A 17,238-nucleotide genomic window follows, 5' to 3' on the forward strand; every position below is an offset into this window, starting at 1 on the left:
AACCCTGCCACCAATGGTTTCAGTGTTCAAAGCTCAAAAAAGAGAATGGCTGCAAAAGTTCTCCCAACTAAGAGCGTGGGCCCTTTACTTTCCCTCCTGTCTTACCATCTCCTCTACCACCCCAACACCTCAGCCAGTGGCTAGGGTGAACAAGCTGATATTTATAACTTCATTATTGGAAAAGAAAGTGTCTTCTAATTTCAGGAATTAGTACCTCTGAGGCAGAATGATCTGCTTGTACTATATACTCTCCAATAAAAGACCTTCCTTCCTCAGTCAATTTCCATCTCCAAAATGGCAACTCTGGTAACTTATTAACTGGCTTAGTCCTTTGTGGGACTAAGTGCATTAAGTTTAGGCAGGAAACACTTTGGCTTATAGATTTCAGACATTCACAGCTTTTAAACAGTCTCTCACAGTCCGTATTTATGGTGCCAGTGACATTTTTTTCAAAGGTAAAATATTCTGGACATAGAAGCAAATCATTAGTTTTCTGTTCTTTGCATTGCTTCACATTTCCCCTATCAGGCCCCAAATTTTAATCAAAATGATGCTACCCATCTTCCTTTCCCCCCTTCCCATTACTCCCTCTCCCACATAATACACCAGTAATAGCCAAAAACTACACATGTGCTACGCTGTAAAAATGCAGAGTTAACACTATTGGGAAGAAAGTTGTGCATTGCAGAGATGCTCTTTGATTATCTACAGTATGTTTTTGCTCTCCCACCCACCCAGTTCTACAAGTTTTGTCCTTCATAGAGGGTCCTTTGCTTTTTCTCAGCAAAGCGCAGAAAAGGTTGCTTTGAAGCACTTATCCCCCTCCCCTCCACTGAGATGGATGTGCAAACTATACAGCTTGGAATGGCTTTAAAACACTTGGGCTGCTGCAGGGCACAGAAACAATACTGGCTCTTCAAAGGGCATCTTCTCAAGCCGCCTCTGTAGTGTTAAGACAAGTAGAACTTCTTTCCTTCCCACTTGAAACCCACAGTCAGATGTGACAGGGACTGGTACTCAGGAGAGTTAATTCTTGTCATCTTTTTTGTCATCATCCTCTTTGGGGTAGGAACGCCATGTCAGCCTTTCCTCATAGAAGGGTATGACAACCCGTGGGCATTTGACATTGACTTCCTTGGCAGGGACCAGGTCAACCTCATCAGAGTTTTTCCCTTTCATCAGGAACATGAACTCTCCAGTGGAGTCTGTAGCTCCAATAATCTACTCCGGCTCCAAACCCCAAGCAAAGACTCGTGACTTTTCTGACTCTTCTTTCTTCTTCTTTGGTTTGCTCTCCTCTCCCTTATCTTCAGAATCATAATCAGCTTTGTGCTCACCTCCCTATGATTTATCTGTCTCATGTGCTGTTTTCTATGACGGCAGAAACTCATGAGGTCGGGGCAATCTAGGTTCTCTTCTGGCTCCCATGTGTTGTCCTCATCTGAGAACCCCTTCCACTTTAGAAGGTACTCCACTTTGCCCTTTACCACTGGGTGGAGAACTTTTTCCACCACATATTCCTGTTCCTCCTCTTCTAGCACCTTCTCCACTTTCTTCTTGTTTTGTTTTTTCCCCATAGCGTGCGCCAGCTTTCTGGTGTAAAGGGTGATGCTGCTCAGAGCAGCACCCAAGAGCCAGAGAGGAATCGGTGCTGCACTACTGGCGCGTCAGGTCAGCCGTGGGAGTGGCGCTCAGAAAAGCAGCAAGGGTAGCCGCAGTGGAGCCCCTCACTGAAATGGCGTACCACAGGCCTCAGCCAACGGCCCTCCCCTCAGCCGAACAAAAGAGACTTGCACTCTGTGCTGCCCACTACCCGCTGGCCACACCGCCTTCATAATCTGTTAAAGGGTATCTACAACATACCTACAGCAAACACCAACACCATACCCTATGGTGAGCTAGTAAATGCTCCCCTTTGAGATCAAGAAAAGACAAGAATGCCCATTATCGCCATTGAAATTCAACTTTTACAGTAGTTAATTCTAACTAGGTAAGACTGGAAGAATAAAAAACATGGCAAAGGTACTGAAAAGATGAAACAAAGCTGCTCTTAATATTTAATATGGTTGGGCACAGTAGCTGATACCTGTAATCCCAACACTTTAGGAGGCTGAGGTGGGAGGACTTCTTGAGCCCAGGAGTTTGAGACTGCAGTGTTAATGATCATGCCACTGCACTCCAGCCCGGGCAACAGAGTGATATCCTGTCAAGTATAATATTTTTTATAGAAGTGTGGGGGCTTCCCCCCCAAAAATGCTCTCAGAATTTAATGAGGAAAATAACCTATGCCAACTCTTACAATGAGAGATTCACAATGAACAACGGACACATACTTGTGATACCATTTTGTTGCTTGAAGCTCAATTGTGAGAAACTAAAACAGGATTCCATATTAAATGGCTTCAGTCTTTTACCCCATTTCTCCTTCTTATTTGGGGCAGTTTCTGATAAACCCCAATAAATGGTGTTGTAGGTGACATGCTTTTATCTAAAAGTGTATTCAGAAATAGACGCACACATCATCTTTTAGAAGAGCAGGGTATTTGTCTTTTAAAAAAATTAAATCATACAAAAGAACTTAATGAGATTCGAATCAGGATCTAAATACTGTTTCTAATAACTCTCAAGGCAGTGAGTAGGGACAGTCAGCCACAGGGCTTATCTGGTTGGTTTCTCTCTCTCAGGGGTCACTGTCTTTTGTTGTCTGGTTTTCTAGTGCCTTGAAAACTGTTGTTTCATATATATTTTTTTTCTACGTGTCTTTGGTTGTTTTAAATGGGTGGGTAAATCTGCTTTTTGTTACTTCATCTTGGCTGGAAGCAGAAGTCAATTTAATTAAATGGCTCATCATATCTTGTATAGTCCTCTTTTTTGTTAATAAAGAGTTGTTTTAACACACATTAATACAATTGCTTCGCCTTTCCCTTAGAAGCTTGCATAGATTTATTTTATTTTATTTTATTTATTTATGAATGAGACAGGTTCTCACTCTGTTGCCCAGGCTGGAGTGCAGTGGCACAATCATGGCTCACTGAAGCTTCGACTCCTGGGTTCAAGTGATCCTCCCGTCTCAACCTCCCAAGTAGCTGGGACTACAGGCGTGCATTACCAAGCCTGGCTAATTTTTGTATTTTTTGTAGATAAGGGGTTTCTCCATGTTGCCCATGCCAGTCTCAAACTCCTGAGCTCAAGGGATCCGCCTACCTTGGCCTCCCAAAGTGCTAGGACTACAGCATGAGCCACCATGCCTGGCCTGTTTCATTTATTTTGAAAGTAAATTAATTTTAAAGGTCCAATCTGTGAGGATCTAAAGACTAGGAACCCTGAGATGAATAATTCCTGAAGACTTTCAGCATTCTCTCCTGCTGTGTGCTTTGTTATTGACAGCTGTTCAAGGTCTCACCACCTCTGGAGTTTTGACCCACCAATGTGTTTCATAAATTTTAATGAAAGACAGATTGAGAGAAATCATAGATAGGCCCACATGATTGTACCGTATCCATGCACTGGCTCAAAATGAAAATCTCTGTGATATTACCCTGAGTTACATTTGTGGAACACACTAAACTCCGTCTTCTAGCTTGTCTGATCCAGCTAGCTAAGGGAAATCAACAGTAATTTGCAAAATCTTTTATATTCTTGGTACATTGCTCTGATTTATTTTTTAAGGCGCAGAAGATTGTCCAAATGCATAGTACAAATTTGCAAATAAACTACATATAGTTATTTGGATGATGGTGTTTTTCTAAGGAGTTTGTAAAGAATGTGGTTTAACTTGCCAGTGTGTAATGCTAAACTTATTTCTTGTGTGTTATTATGAACTTTATTTATAATTTCATAGCAGCTGTTTATTTTCACTGCTAAGGTACAATTCAGATGTTCTTGGCTTAACCCAGTATTCTCTGTATCTCACAAAATTTCAAGTTAGACTGGTACTTTGTAAAGACTCTTCAGATGTGGCCAGATTATTTTGGAAACAGCTTTAGATATCCCTGATAATAAATATTAGGGAGAGAAAAAGAAAATGAGGTCTTTGAGGAATACCTAAATATCATTTCAGTCCATCACTGTCAGCCTCCCTCACTGCTTTCAGATCCATTCCCAGGAGCATTTACAGGGTAGCCAAGCTTCCTCATTTGGGTTTCAGCTCCCTTAGTTTCTGTAGCCTACTCGTTGAGCCAATGAGCAGTGTAGTGGCTGAGAGCTGGGGAGAAATATGAGAGAAATCAAAGAAGACCCTTTCTGACTTTTGTCCTAGATTGTTTGAAACTAAATAACATTAGAATAATGAGGAATTGACCACCTTTCCCTGCTGCGTTTTAGGTGTCTTTTCTGTAGTTTTATTATGTCATCTTAATCATAACAGCCTACATAAATACTTGAGTTTGGGTTAGGATGAAAATGAAAAAGGGATTAGAAATAACATGTACTCTTTTTTCTTAAGCCTTCAGAAGGATTGTAAAAACTTAAAGATGTTAAATGCAAATGCCATTGCCTTTCCAAGTTAACAAGCGTAAGAGTTTTTTGTTGTTTGTTTTTGGGGGTGATCCTTAACAGTATGTGTTTTTCTTTTTAGCTACCAAGTCAGGATTGTTACCCCCACCACCTGCGCTCCCTCCGAGACCTTGTCCATCACAGGTAGGAGACATATTTGATTTATGTAAACTGTTCGGTGATAGGGAAGTTGTCCTATCGCTGTGCTTCTTTGCAAGGGTTGATCGCCATAGATCAGGTCCATGAGATTCCCAAGCTGATACCCTGTGAAGAGAGCACAGAGAGTGGTTTAATTTATTCTCATCCAGCCAGCTCCCCAGCCTCACATGGAAAAAGGAAGTTTCCTCAATAAGCCACCAAGCATACATATAGTAGTTCACTCTTGGTTGTCCAGGGGTACATCTGTTTTCATCCCCAGAGAAGAGTAGAAGAAGGGGCCTCTCTCTGATTGGAGGTAGGACATGGGCTTTCTGTATAGTATGTGCAATCTGAGTGCCTATATTTTCGTCAGCACTTTAGGAGCTGTGTTAATTCTACATAAACGAAAAATAACTGGTTATCAACATGGGGTTAGTGCCATGGTTTTGGACTATGGTGCTTTCTTTAGGATGGTACTTTTCCTCAGAACAAAAAGCTGAAATAGCAGGAGTGGGAGAGCATGTCACCAAGATCTGTTTTACCCCTAAATTAATTCTGTCTTATTTACATGTGCCACTATGGCCTTACTCATCAATACTTTGCAGAGCTGAAAATGAGAAGGAAACAGTAAATCCATGGAGTGTGGTATATGGTGCTACAGATCTTTCCTTTTATTAATTGCTGCTGAAGAAACTTTCTATCTTTAAAGACCCTTTCTGATTTTTGGCAGAAAATGTTGGGAAATTTCTCAGTAGACAGTCCCTGTTTCTACTTCATTGTTCTGGGTGGTTCAGAGCTATCCTTCCATATGGGGACATCTCAGGACTCATGAGTCACTGAAACCACTTTTAACACATGCTTGTCCTTCTTTCAGTGAATGAAATGGTTTTTAGCATCCACTCAACCTTGAGATGCAAATACTATGAGGTATTGGCTTCCTGCTTTAGTGTGAAGGGTAATAAAAAGCCCATTTCTTCCTGACCTGCATATAAACCAGCGAGAACTCTTTCCAGGATCTAACATTGGCCTTAAGAGATATTGGTTGAACCGTCAGCAAGTATTTATTGAGTCCCTGTTGTATATCTAATGCCAAACCTTAGTTTTGCCCTAAGCCTTTCCTTGGCTGTAATTTCTTCTCATTCAAATTATTAGCTATGTCTATTGAGCATCTCCAATAATTCAGGCTTTGTGCTAAGTGCTTTCAGTGCATTATTTAATCCTCACAAAAGCCCTCTGAGGTAGATACAGGTACTAATACTATCCCTTTTTTACAGATAAGGAAGTTGAAGTATACGGGGGCTAAGCAAGTTACCCAAGGTGGCATAGCTAGTAAATGGTAGAGCCAGCTCCCAAATTGCTGTCTGTCTCCTAAAGGCCCCTCCTGTTACCATCACTGGAGTCTAAGGGTCTATGTATACAGCCAGACAGCAGATCCATTGCACTTGCAATGGAGGCTTTCATCACAGGCCCCTAAGGAGGACCTTGATGAGATGAGGCTCCTGCTCCACACCAGCAGCAAACCTGGACTTTGTCACAACAAAATGAGCAGGCATTTGCTAGCTGCTAGTTCACGCTTGGAGCTTGAGAGTCACCTGGTTGAATGCATGGAAGACCTGTCTGAAAGGGCTTTTGTAACCAACCTCCTAGCTTTCTCTTGCTGTACAAATGCCAGTAGTTACTTCCTGGTCCCAAAATATGCTGCTGCTATCGGCAGTCTTCATCTGAGGTGCTTGAGGTGGGCTTCTTGCCTGCTTTTGGAGCTTAGTCACCAAAGATCTGAGTGGGGGAACTGGGAATTCTCTAGTCACTGTTAATGAATGAGTCTGCTTCTTTGTCTACTAGATTTCCCATCACAATATAAACAGTGAGCCCAGTACTCAGCCTAAGCCTCCGGCTCAGCTGCCTAACTATGGAGATTTCAGATTTTAGGAACAGGTGTGTAAGAAACAGAGGCAGAAGATCCACATTCCATTTCTCTCCCCTATTCCCTCCTTTCACCCACTGTAAGTGGGACACACATATTCAAATATATGAAGTCCTGGGCAATAAACACATGGTTATATCTAGTTTTTGTGCCATGTCAAGTTGATATTGACCCTAGGAGAGTCTTACTAACCACTTGTATGGGATACCTATATATTCTAGTCTTTCCCAAACTGCTTGTGATAAAACAGTCTCTGGGAGATATTAATAGGGCTCTGTGGTACAGATTTGCAGACTGCTGCCCCTCTACCCCTCTGGGAGAGTCGCTGTGCAAGTGAGCTCACTAAAGGCTTTGGAGGCCCACAGTTAAGTAAAGCTGGTAAATTTTGTTAAAGCCAGCAATTTCCTAGCTTCTTTGACCATTGATATCTTTATAAAATACCTGTTAGGATACAAAATCAGTGTGCAAAAAGCACAAGCATTCCTTTACACCAAGAACAGGCAAGCAGAGAGCCAAATTATGAATGAACTCCCATTCACAATCACTACAAAGAGATTAAAATACCTAGGAATACAGCTAACAAGGGATGTGAAGGACCTCTTCAGGGAGAACTACAAACCACTGCTCAAGAAAATTAGAGAGGACACGAACAAATGGAAAAACATTCCATCCTTATGGATAGGAAGAATCAATATCGTGAAAATGGCCTTATTGCCCGAAGTAATTTTTTTTTTGAGACGGAGTCTCACACTGTCACCCAGGCTGGAGTGCAGTGGTGTGATCTCGGCTCACTGCAAGCTCCGCCTCCTGGGTTCACGCCATTCTCCTGCCTCAGCCTCCCAAATAGCTGGGACTACAGGTGCCTGCCACCACGCCCAGCTAATTTTTTGTATTTTTTAGTAGAGACGGGATTTAACTGTGTTAGCCAGGATGATCTCGATCTCCTGACCTCATGATCCACCCACCTCGGCCTCCCAAAGTGCTGAGATTACAGGTGTGAGCCACTGCGCCTGGCTGCTCAAAGTAATTTATAGATTCAATGATATTCCCATCAAACTACCATTGACATTCTTCACAGAGTTAGAAAAAACTATTTGAAATTTCATATGGAATCAAAGAAGACCCCATATAGCCAAGAAAATCCTAGGCAAAAAGAACAAAGCTAGAAGCATCATGCTGCCTGACTTCAAACTATTCTACAAGGCTACAGTAACCAAAAGAGCATGGTACTGGTATCAAAACAGACATATAGACCAATGGAGCAGAACAGAGACCTCAGAAATAACACCACACATCTACAACCATTTGATCTTTGACAAACCTGACAAAAACAAGCAATGGGGAAAGGATCAAAGGTCAAAATAAAGGGCTCTATTTTAAAGTCAAATCAGGTTCTGATAAATTTATCATTTGGCCTAGATAACATTGTTTTAAATTTGTCAAGGTTGAATATTCAAGTGGAATGCTTGTTTTGTGTAATATATTTTTCCTTTGTTAGCTTTGGCAGTACCTTTTACTATAGGTTCCCTAGTTGTAGAATCGGTTCATAAATTGCTCAGAGCTACTCGTATCTCTGGATTCATGTATCATGAAGAAACAATTCTGTTTCAGACCCACTTGTGTTGGTTGAATCTCAAGAGTTTTGGAAGTTCTCTTATGAGGATTTCTTAAATTTGAAAACTACTATTCTCAAGTAGTTAGGGATCATAGACAGACAGACCAAACCTGGCTTTCCAGGTTTTAAGTAGGTAAGAAAAATGAGTTTGTACATTTGCAATATGCATACAGAGATATATAAAGATCGTTTCTACATACACCAAAAGCATATTATTCTTTTATCAAGTGAGAGAGATGGAGTATAGGTTTTCAGCATAACATGCAGTTTAGCTGGCTCGTACTTATTCAAGCCAGTGATATGAACATCTGGATTAAGTTATACAGATGGGGCCCTGGAGTTAGGAAAAGGAATAAATTAAAAGAAACATCTTTTTATTTTTCATACTATAGGTAAGATCAAGAAGAACCTAGTGACTATATACACAATTAAGTAGTTTGTGTTTCACATTTTCCTGTGGCAAGACTAGAGACTAGGGCATGGTCTTTTGGCTCAGCTCTGAAGAGGTGACATTTTTTTTTTAAAAAAGACTTATTTATAGCATAAATAACCAAAAAGCAATTAAAGTAAACTATTTCATATAGAGCAGTGCGTTCTTTTGTGTTTTTGTTTGTTTGTTTGTTTTTGTTTTCTTAAGACGAGGTCTCGCTGTGTCACCCAGGCTGGAGTGCGGTGGCATGTTCAGGGCTTACTGCAGCCTTGACCTCCCAGGCTCAAGTGATCTTCCCACCTCAGCCTAAAGTATTGGGGATTACAGGCATATGCTACTGTGCCCAGCCTAGAGCAGTGTTAAAGTGAGAGTTAAATGTATTAGCCCACTGTTTGTGTCATTTTAATAAATCCAGTAAATTGCCATCTGTAGAGTTTGTGTTTATTCTTTTTTTTTTTTTGAGACAGAGTTTCGCTCTGTCGCCCAGGCTGGAGTGCAGTGGTGCGATCTCGGCTCACTGCAAGCTCCGCCTCCCGGGTTCATGCCATTCTCCTGCTTCAGCCTCCCGAGTAGCTGGGACTACAGGCGCCCGCCACTACGCCCGGCTAATTTTTTGTATTTTGTTTAGTAGAGATGGGGTTTCACCATGTTAGCCAGCCTGGTCTCGAACTCCTGACCTCGTGATCCCCCCGCCTCGGCCTCCCAAAGTGCTGGGATTACAGGTGTGAGCCACTACGCCCAGCCTAATTCTGTATTTTTAGTAGAGATGGGGGGGTTCACCATGTTGGCCAGGCTGGCCTCGAACTCCTGACCTCGTGATCTGCCCGCTTCAGCGTCTCAAAGTGCTGGGATTACTGGCATAAGCCACTGTGCCCCATGAGTTTGTGTTTATTCAGTAGGTCCGTTATCTGCTAAGGGACTATTTGGTACTTCAGTAGCTAAGTCCTTTTAATTGTGTTGATCTCATGACAGTTTTCTTATGGCAATTGTGATAGAGCCACAGCTTCAGTGTAACTATCTTTAATAAAGAAAAGATTTTGGGGGTGTAAAACATTATCTTTTAAGTTTTCTATTAGCACCACATTTGATGAATTGGGGTTCCCTGCAGACTAACGTGCTCAGAGTTTTCCTATTTCTGCCACTAATTTCTCACCTTATATGTAACAAAGTATTCCTCACTAGCAATGTAATGAGTACTAAAAATAGCACTGGAAGGTGAAAGCGCTGTGGGAGAAGCATTTGATGAATACCTTTAAGCTTAGAGAGACCAAGAAAACTCATGGAAGGGGTGAGATGACCAATAAAATTAGTTTTAAAGAAACAAGAGAACTTTTTTTTTAGCTGGCTAAAAGATGCAGAGCTTTACTGCAGGAAAAAAACAAAACAAAACAAAAAAACAAAAAAAACCCAAATGCAGAGAAACAGGCATGCAAGAGGTCCTGGCATGTTTGAGAAGCTGCCTGAGATTTAGAAAGCCAGATTGTAGGGAAAATGGCTGTAGTGTTCTGGAAGTGGCCACGGGGAGCAAGCCTCCTACTCACTTCTAGTTCCATTTCCGGTAGGGCTGTGGGAGAGAAACAGCCCCTTCCAACGGAGTTCTGTCTGGGGAGCAGAAACTGACGGAAGGACAGGGTTTTAGTTAGCCCAGTGGTTCTCACCCGTGGCTGCACAGTGGAATCATCTGGGGTAGCTTTAAACCTGCTGAGGCCTGGAGCCCCTCCCAGAGATTTTGGTATGGAGTGCTGAGGTCCGGCCACTGGGAGTTTTAAAAACCTCCCCAGGTGATTCTGAAGTGCAGCCAGAGTTGAGAAGCACTGAATTAGGGCAAGAGGAAGGAATAGAGAAGAGGTTGAGAATATAGGGAATTTTATTGATGAGTTCTTATAGGGCACAATGAAAGGGGTTCTGGAGTTGGGGAGGCATGAGGTCAGCTTAGGGGATGTACTCAGACCCTATGGGGACAAGAACTCAGATCACAGGGGATGGCCTGGGAGTCAAGGGATTCTTGTGGTGACTGTTGTGAACAGGACTAGAGGATGTGACAGGAAGGTCCTGCTGGAAGAACTAGTCACTGTGTGTCTCAGGTCCTGTGTATACTGCTGTGAGAGGCTAGCCATGAACACAGATGGCCTCGAGAGGAAACCAGAACAACTGTGGTCCATTCAGTTAATTCCTCATCTAACTTCGTCGTCTGGCTAAAATCAGGTCCTGAAAGTGATATCGAACCCAATAGGAATATGGTAATCATGCTACTTTTTTCAAAGACAAATTTTTAAGATACAACTTTTTATAAAATACTACATTTGTTTTATTTGGAAGTAAAAACTGCAGTTCACTTAAACTCAAATGGCAGTTGGTAGGCCCTGAATTTGTGAAATATTCAATACCATTTTTAATACTCTATCCTTTTAATTAATATCCTGTCATTTAAATTATTCTTTCCACAAGTTAATACACAGTTGATGATTCAAAATAGTAAATTCTTCTGGGAGAAATTAAGAGTTTTAGACCACACACACTCTTTTTGGTGGGGCGAGGGGAATTTCTGCTGATTATGTAAGTCTCTTACAGGGCTATCTAATCCATTTTTAAATGTAAGTGTTATTAAAGCATAACATATATACTGAATCTATTTTTAACACATACTAAATCAATTTTTAAGATAGTAAAGTGAAGTACAGGTTGAGTACTCCTTGTCTGAAATGCTTGGGACCAGAAGTGGCTTAGATTTCAGATTTTTTTTTTATTTTGGAATATCTGCATTACACTTACCTAGTTGACCATCTCAGATCTGAAAATCCAAAATCCTAAATGCTCCAGTGAGCGTTTCCTTTGAGTGTCATGTTGGTATTCAAAAAGTTTTGGGAGGCTGAGGCAGGTGGATCACCTGAGTTCAGGAGTTCGAGACCAGCCTGGCCAACATGGTTAAACCCTGTCTCTACTAAAAAAAAAAATACAAAAATTAGCCAGGCAGGGTGGCAGGCACCTGTAGTCCCAGCTACTCAGGAGGCTGAGGCAGGAGAATCTCTTGAACCTGCAAGGCGGAGGTTGCAGTGAGCCAAGACCACGACATTGCACTCCAGCCTAGGCAACAAGAGCAAAACACTGTCTCAAAAAAAAAAAAAAAAAAAAGAGACCACTTTCAGTGGCTCATGCCTCATCCCAGTACTTTGGGAGGCTAAAGCGGGCAGATCACCTAAGGTCAGGAGTTCAAGACCAGCCTGACCAACATGGTGAAACCCCATCTCTACTAAAAATACAAAAATTAGCCTGGCATGATGGTACATGCCTGGCGTGATGGTACGTGCCCAGCTACTCGGGAGACTGAGGCAGGAGAATTGCTTGAACCCAGGAGGTGGAGGTTGCAGTGAGCCGAGATCGAGCCACTGCACTCCAGCCTAGGTGACATAGCGAGACTCTGTCTCAACAACAACAACAACAACAACAAAAGTTTTGGGTTTTGGATCATTTTGGATTTTGCATTTTCGAATTTTGGATACTTAACCTGTATCATATTGTCAACTTTCAAATATCTATAAGAAAATAGCGGGGGGCGGAGCAAGATGGCCGAATAGGAGCAGCTCCAGTCTTCAACTCCCAGCGCCAGCGACACAGAAGACCGGTGATTTCGGCATTTTCAACTGAGGTACTGGGTTCATCTCACTGGGGAGTGCCGGACGATCGGTACTGGTCAGCTGCTGCAGCCCGACCAGCGAGAGCTGAAGCAGGGCGAGGCATTGCCTCACCTGAGAAGCGCAAGGGGGAAGGGAATCCCTTTTCCTAGCCAGGGGAACTGAGACACACAACACCTGGAGAATCGGGTAACTCCCACCCCAATACTGCGCTTTGAGCAAACAGGCACACCAGGAGATCATATCCCACACCTGGCCGGGAGGGTCCCACACCCACGGAGCCTCCCTCATTGCTATTACAGCAGTCTGTGATCTACCGGCAAGGCAGCAGCGAGGCTGGGGGAGGGGCGCCCGCCATTGCTGAGGCTTAAGTAGGTAAACAAAGCTGCTGGGAAGCTCGAACTGGGTGGAGCTCACAGCAGCTCAAGGAAACCTGCCTGTCTCTGTAGACTCCACCTCTGGGGGCAGGGCACAGAAAACAATAACAAAGCAGCAGAAAGCTCTGCAGACGCAAACGACTCTGTCTGACAGCTTTGAAGAGAGCAGTGGATCTCCCAACACGGAGGTTGAGATCTGAGAAGGGACAGACTCCCTGCTCAAGCGGGTCCCTGACCCCTGAGTAGCCTAACTGGGAGACATCCCCCACTAGGGGCAGTCTGACACCCCACACCTCACAGGGTGGAGTACACCCCTGAGAGGAAGCTTCCAAAGCAAGAATCAGACAGGTACACTTGCTGTTCAGAAATATTCTATCTTCTGCAGCCTCTGCTGCTGTTACCCAGGCAAACAGGGTCTGGAGTGGACCTCAAGCAATCTCCAACAGACCTACAGCTGAGGGTCCTGACTGTTAGAAGGAAAACTATCAAACAGGAAGGACACCTACACCAAAACCCCATCAGTACATCACCATCATCAAAGACCAGAGGCAGATAAAACCACAAAGATGGGGAAAAAGCAGGGCAGAAAAGCTGGAAATTCAAAAAACAAGAGCGCATCTCCCCCGGCAAAGGAGCGCAGCTCATCGCCAGCAACGGATCAAAGCTGGACGGAGAATGACTTTGACGAGATGAGAGAAGAAGGCTTCAGTCCATCAAATTTCTCAGAGCTAAAGGAGGAACTACGTACCCAGCGCAAAGAAACTAAAAATCTTGAAAAAAAAGTGGAAGAATTGACGGCTAGACTAATTAATGCAGAGAAGGTCATAAACGAAATGAAAGAGATGAAAACCATGACACGAGAAATACGTGACAAATGCACAAGCTTCAGTAACCGACTCGATCAACTGGAAGAAAGAGTATCAGCAATTGAGGATCAAATGAATGAAATGAAGCGAGAAGAGAAACCAAAAGAAAAAAGAAGAAAAAGAAATGAACAAAGCCTGCAAGAAGTATGGGATTATGTAAAAAGACCAAATCTACGTCTGATTGGGGTGCCTGAAAGTGAGGGGGAAAATGGAACCAAGTTGGAAAACACTCTTCAGGATATCATCCAGGAGAACTTCCCCAACCTAGTAGGGCAGGCCAACATTCAAATCCAGGAAATACAGAGAACGCCACAAAGATACTCCTCGAGAAGAGCAACTCCAAGACACATAATTGCCAGATTCACCAAAGTTGAAATGAAGGAAAAAATCTTAAGGGCAGCCAGAGAGAAAGGTCGGGTTACCCACAAAGGGAAGCCCATCAGACTCACAGCAGATCTCTCGGCAGAAACTCTCCAAGCCAGAAGAGAGTGGGGGCCAATATTCAACATTCTTAAAGAAAAGAATTTTAAACCCAGAATTTCATATCCAGCCAAACTAAGTTTCATAAGTGAAGGAGAAATAAAATCCTTTACAGATAAGCAAATGCTTAGAGATTTTGTCACCACTAGGCCTGCCTTACAAGAGACCCTGAAGGAAGCACTCAACATGGAAAGGAACAACCGGTACCAGCCATCTCAAAAACATGCCAAAATGTAAAGACCATCGAGGCTAGGAAGAAACTGCATCAACTAATGAGCAAAATAACCAGTTAATATCATAATGGCAGGATCAAGTTCACACATAACAATCTTAACCTTAAATGTAAATGGACTAAATGCTCCAATTAAGAGACACAGACTGGCAAACTGGATAAAGAGTCAAGACCCATCAGTCTGCTGTATTCAGGAGACCCATCTCACACGCAGAGACATACATAGGCTCAAAATAAAGGGATGGAGGAAGATTTACCAAGCAAATGGAGAACAAAAAAAAGCGGGGGTTGCAATACTAGTCTCTGATAAAACAGACTTTAAACCATCAAAGATCAAAAGAGACAAAGAAGGCCATTACATAATGGTAAAGGGATCAATTCAACAGGAAGAGCTAACTATCCTAAATATATATGCACCCAATACAGGAGCACCCAGATTCATAAAGCAAGTCCTTAGAGACTTACAAAGAGACTTAGACTCCCATACAATAATAATGGGAGACTTCAACACTCCATTGTCAACATTAGACAGATCAACGAGACAGAAAGTTAACAAGGATATCCAGGAATTGAACTCATCTCTGCAGCAAGCAGACCTAATAGACATCTATAGAACTCTCCACCCCAAATCAACAGAATATACATTCTTCTCAGCACCACATCGTACTTATTCCAAAATTGACCACGTAATTGGAAGTAAAGCACTCCTCAGCAAATGTACAAGAACAGAAATTATAACAAACTGTCTCTCAGACCACAGTGCAATCAAACTAGAACTCAGGACTAAGAAACTCAATCAAAACCGCTCAACTACATGGAAACTGAACAACCTGCTCCTGAATGACTACTGGGTACATAACGAAATGAAGGCAGAAATAAAGATGTTCTTTGAAACCAATGAGAACAAAGATACAACATACCAGAATCTCTGGGACACATTTAAAGCAGTGTGTAGAGGGAAATTTATAGCACTAAATGCCCACAAGAGAAAGCAGGAAAGATCTAAAATTGACACTCTAACATCGCAATTAAAAGAACTAGAGAAGCAAGAGCAAACACATTCGAAAGCTAGCAGAAGGCAAGAAATAACTAAGATCAGAGCAGAACTGAAGGAGATAGAGACACAAAAAACCCTCCAAAAAATCAATGAATCCAGGAGTTGGTTTTTTGAAAAGATCAACAAAATTGACAGACCACTAGCAAGACTAATAAAGAAGAAAAGAGAGAAGAATCAAATCGACGCAATTAAAAATGAAAAAGGGGATATCACCACCGACCCCACAGAAATACAAACTACCATCAGAGAATACTATAAACACCTCTACGCAAATAAACTGGAAAATCTAGAAGAAATGGATAATTTCCTGGACACTTACACTCTTCCAAGACTAAACCAGGAAGAAGTTGAATCCCTGAATAGACCAATAGCAGGCTCTGAAATTGAGGCAACAATTAATAGCCTACCAACCAAAAAAAGTCCAGGACCAGATGGATTCACAGCTGAATTCTACCAGAGGTACAAGGAGGAGTTGGTACCATTCCTTCTGAAACTATTCCAGTCAATAGAAAAAGAGGGAATCCTCCCTAACTCATTTTATGAGGCCAACATCATCCTGATACCAAAGCCTGGCAGAGATACAACAAAAAAAGAGAATTTTAGACCAATATCCCTGATGAACATCGATGCAAAAATCCTCAATAAAATACTGGCAAACCGGATTCAACAACACATCAAAAAGCTTATCCACCATGATCAAGTGGGCTTCATCCCTGGGATGCAAGGCTGGTTCAACATTCGCAAATCAATAAACATAATCCAGCATATAAACAGAACCAAAGACAAGAACCACATGATTATCTCAATAGATGCAGAAAAGGCTTTTGACAAAATTCAACAGCCCTTCATGCTAAAAACGCTCAATAAATTCGGTATTGATGGAACGTACCTCAAAATAATAAGAGCTATTTATGACAAACCCACAGCCAATATCATACTGAATGGGCAAAAACTGGACAAATTCCCTTTGAAAACTGGCACAAGACAGGGATGCCCTCTCTCACCACTCCTATTCAACATAGTGTTGGAAGTTCTGGCTAGGGCAATTAGGCAAGAGAAAGAAATCAGGGGTATTCAGTTAGGAAAAGAAGAAGTCAAATTGTCCCTGTTTGCAGATGACATGATTGTATATTTAGAAAACCCCATTGTCTCAGCCCAAAATCTCCTTAAGCTGATAAGCAACTTCAGCAAAGTCTCAGGATACAAAATTAATGTGCAAAAATCACAAGCATTCTTATACACCAGTAACAGACAAACAGAGAGCCAAATCAGGAATGAACTTCCATTCACAATTGCTTCAAAGAGAATAAAATACCTAGGAATCCAACTTACAAGGGATGTAAAGGACCTCTTCAAGGAGAACTACAAACCACTGCTCAGTGAAATAAAAGAGGACACAAACAAATGGAAGAACATACCATGCTCATGGATAGGAAGAATCAATATCGTGAAAATGGCCATACTGCCCAAGGTTATTTATAGATTCAATGCCATCCCCATCAAGCTACCAATGAGTTTCTTCACAGAATTGGAAAAAACTGCTTTAAAGTTCATATGGAACCAAAAAAGAGCCCGCATCTCCAAGACAATCCTAAGTCAAAAGAACAAAGCTGGAGGCATCACGCTACCTGACTTCAAACTATACTACAAGGCTACAGTAACCAAAACAGCATGGTACTGGTACCAAAACAGAGATATAGACCAATGGAACAGAACAGAGTCCTCAGAAATAATACCACACATCTACAGCCATCTGATCTTTGACAAACCTGAGAGAAACAAGAAATGGGGAAAGGATTCCCTATTTAATAAATGGTGCTGGGAAAATTGGCTAGCCATAAGTAGAAAGCTGAAACTGGATCCTTTCCTTACTCCTTATATGAAAATTAATTCAAGATGGATTAGAGACTTAAATGTTAGACCTAATACCATAAAAATCCTAGAGGAAAACCTAGGTAGTACCATTCAGGACATAGGCATGGGCAAAGACTTC

General features: G+C 42.1%; 1 protein-coding gene and 1 pseudogene across 1 annotated transcript in view; one reads left to right on the forward strand and one right to left on the reverse strand.

Annotated features, from left to right (window-relative positions):
• The window catches only part of REPS2 (RALBP1 associated Eps domain containing 2), a 206,643-nt gene that overhangs the window by 146,798 nt on the left and 42,607 nt on the right, over positions 1-17,238 (forward strand). The window contains exon 14 of the mRNA XM_025371831.1: positions 4,577-4,638. Within this exon, the coding sequence (XP_025227616.1) occupies positions 4,577-4,638 (62 nt within the window). The remainder of the gene's footprint in view (positions 1-4,576; positions 4,639-17,238) is intronic.
• LOC112615526 lies at positions 1,027-1,577 on the reverse strand (annotated as a pseudogene).

The sequence above is a fragment of the Theropithecus gelada genome, chromosome X (assembly GCF_003255815.1).
Source record: "Theropithecus gelada isolate Dixy chromosome X, Tgel_1.0, whole genome shotgun sequence".
Classification (NCBI taxonomy): domain Eukaryota; kingdom Metazoa; phylum Chordata; class Mammalia; order Primates; family Cercopithecidae; genus Theropithecus; species Theropithecus gelada.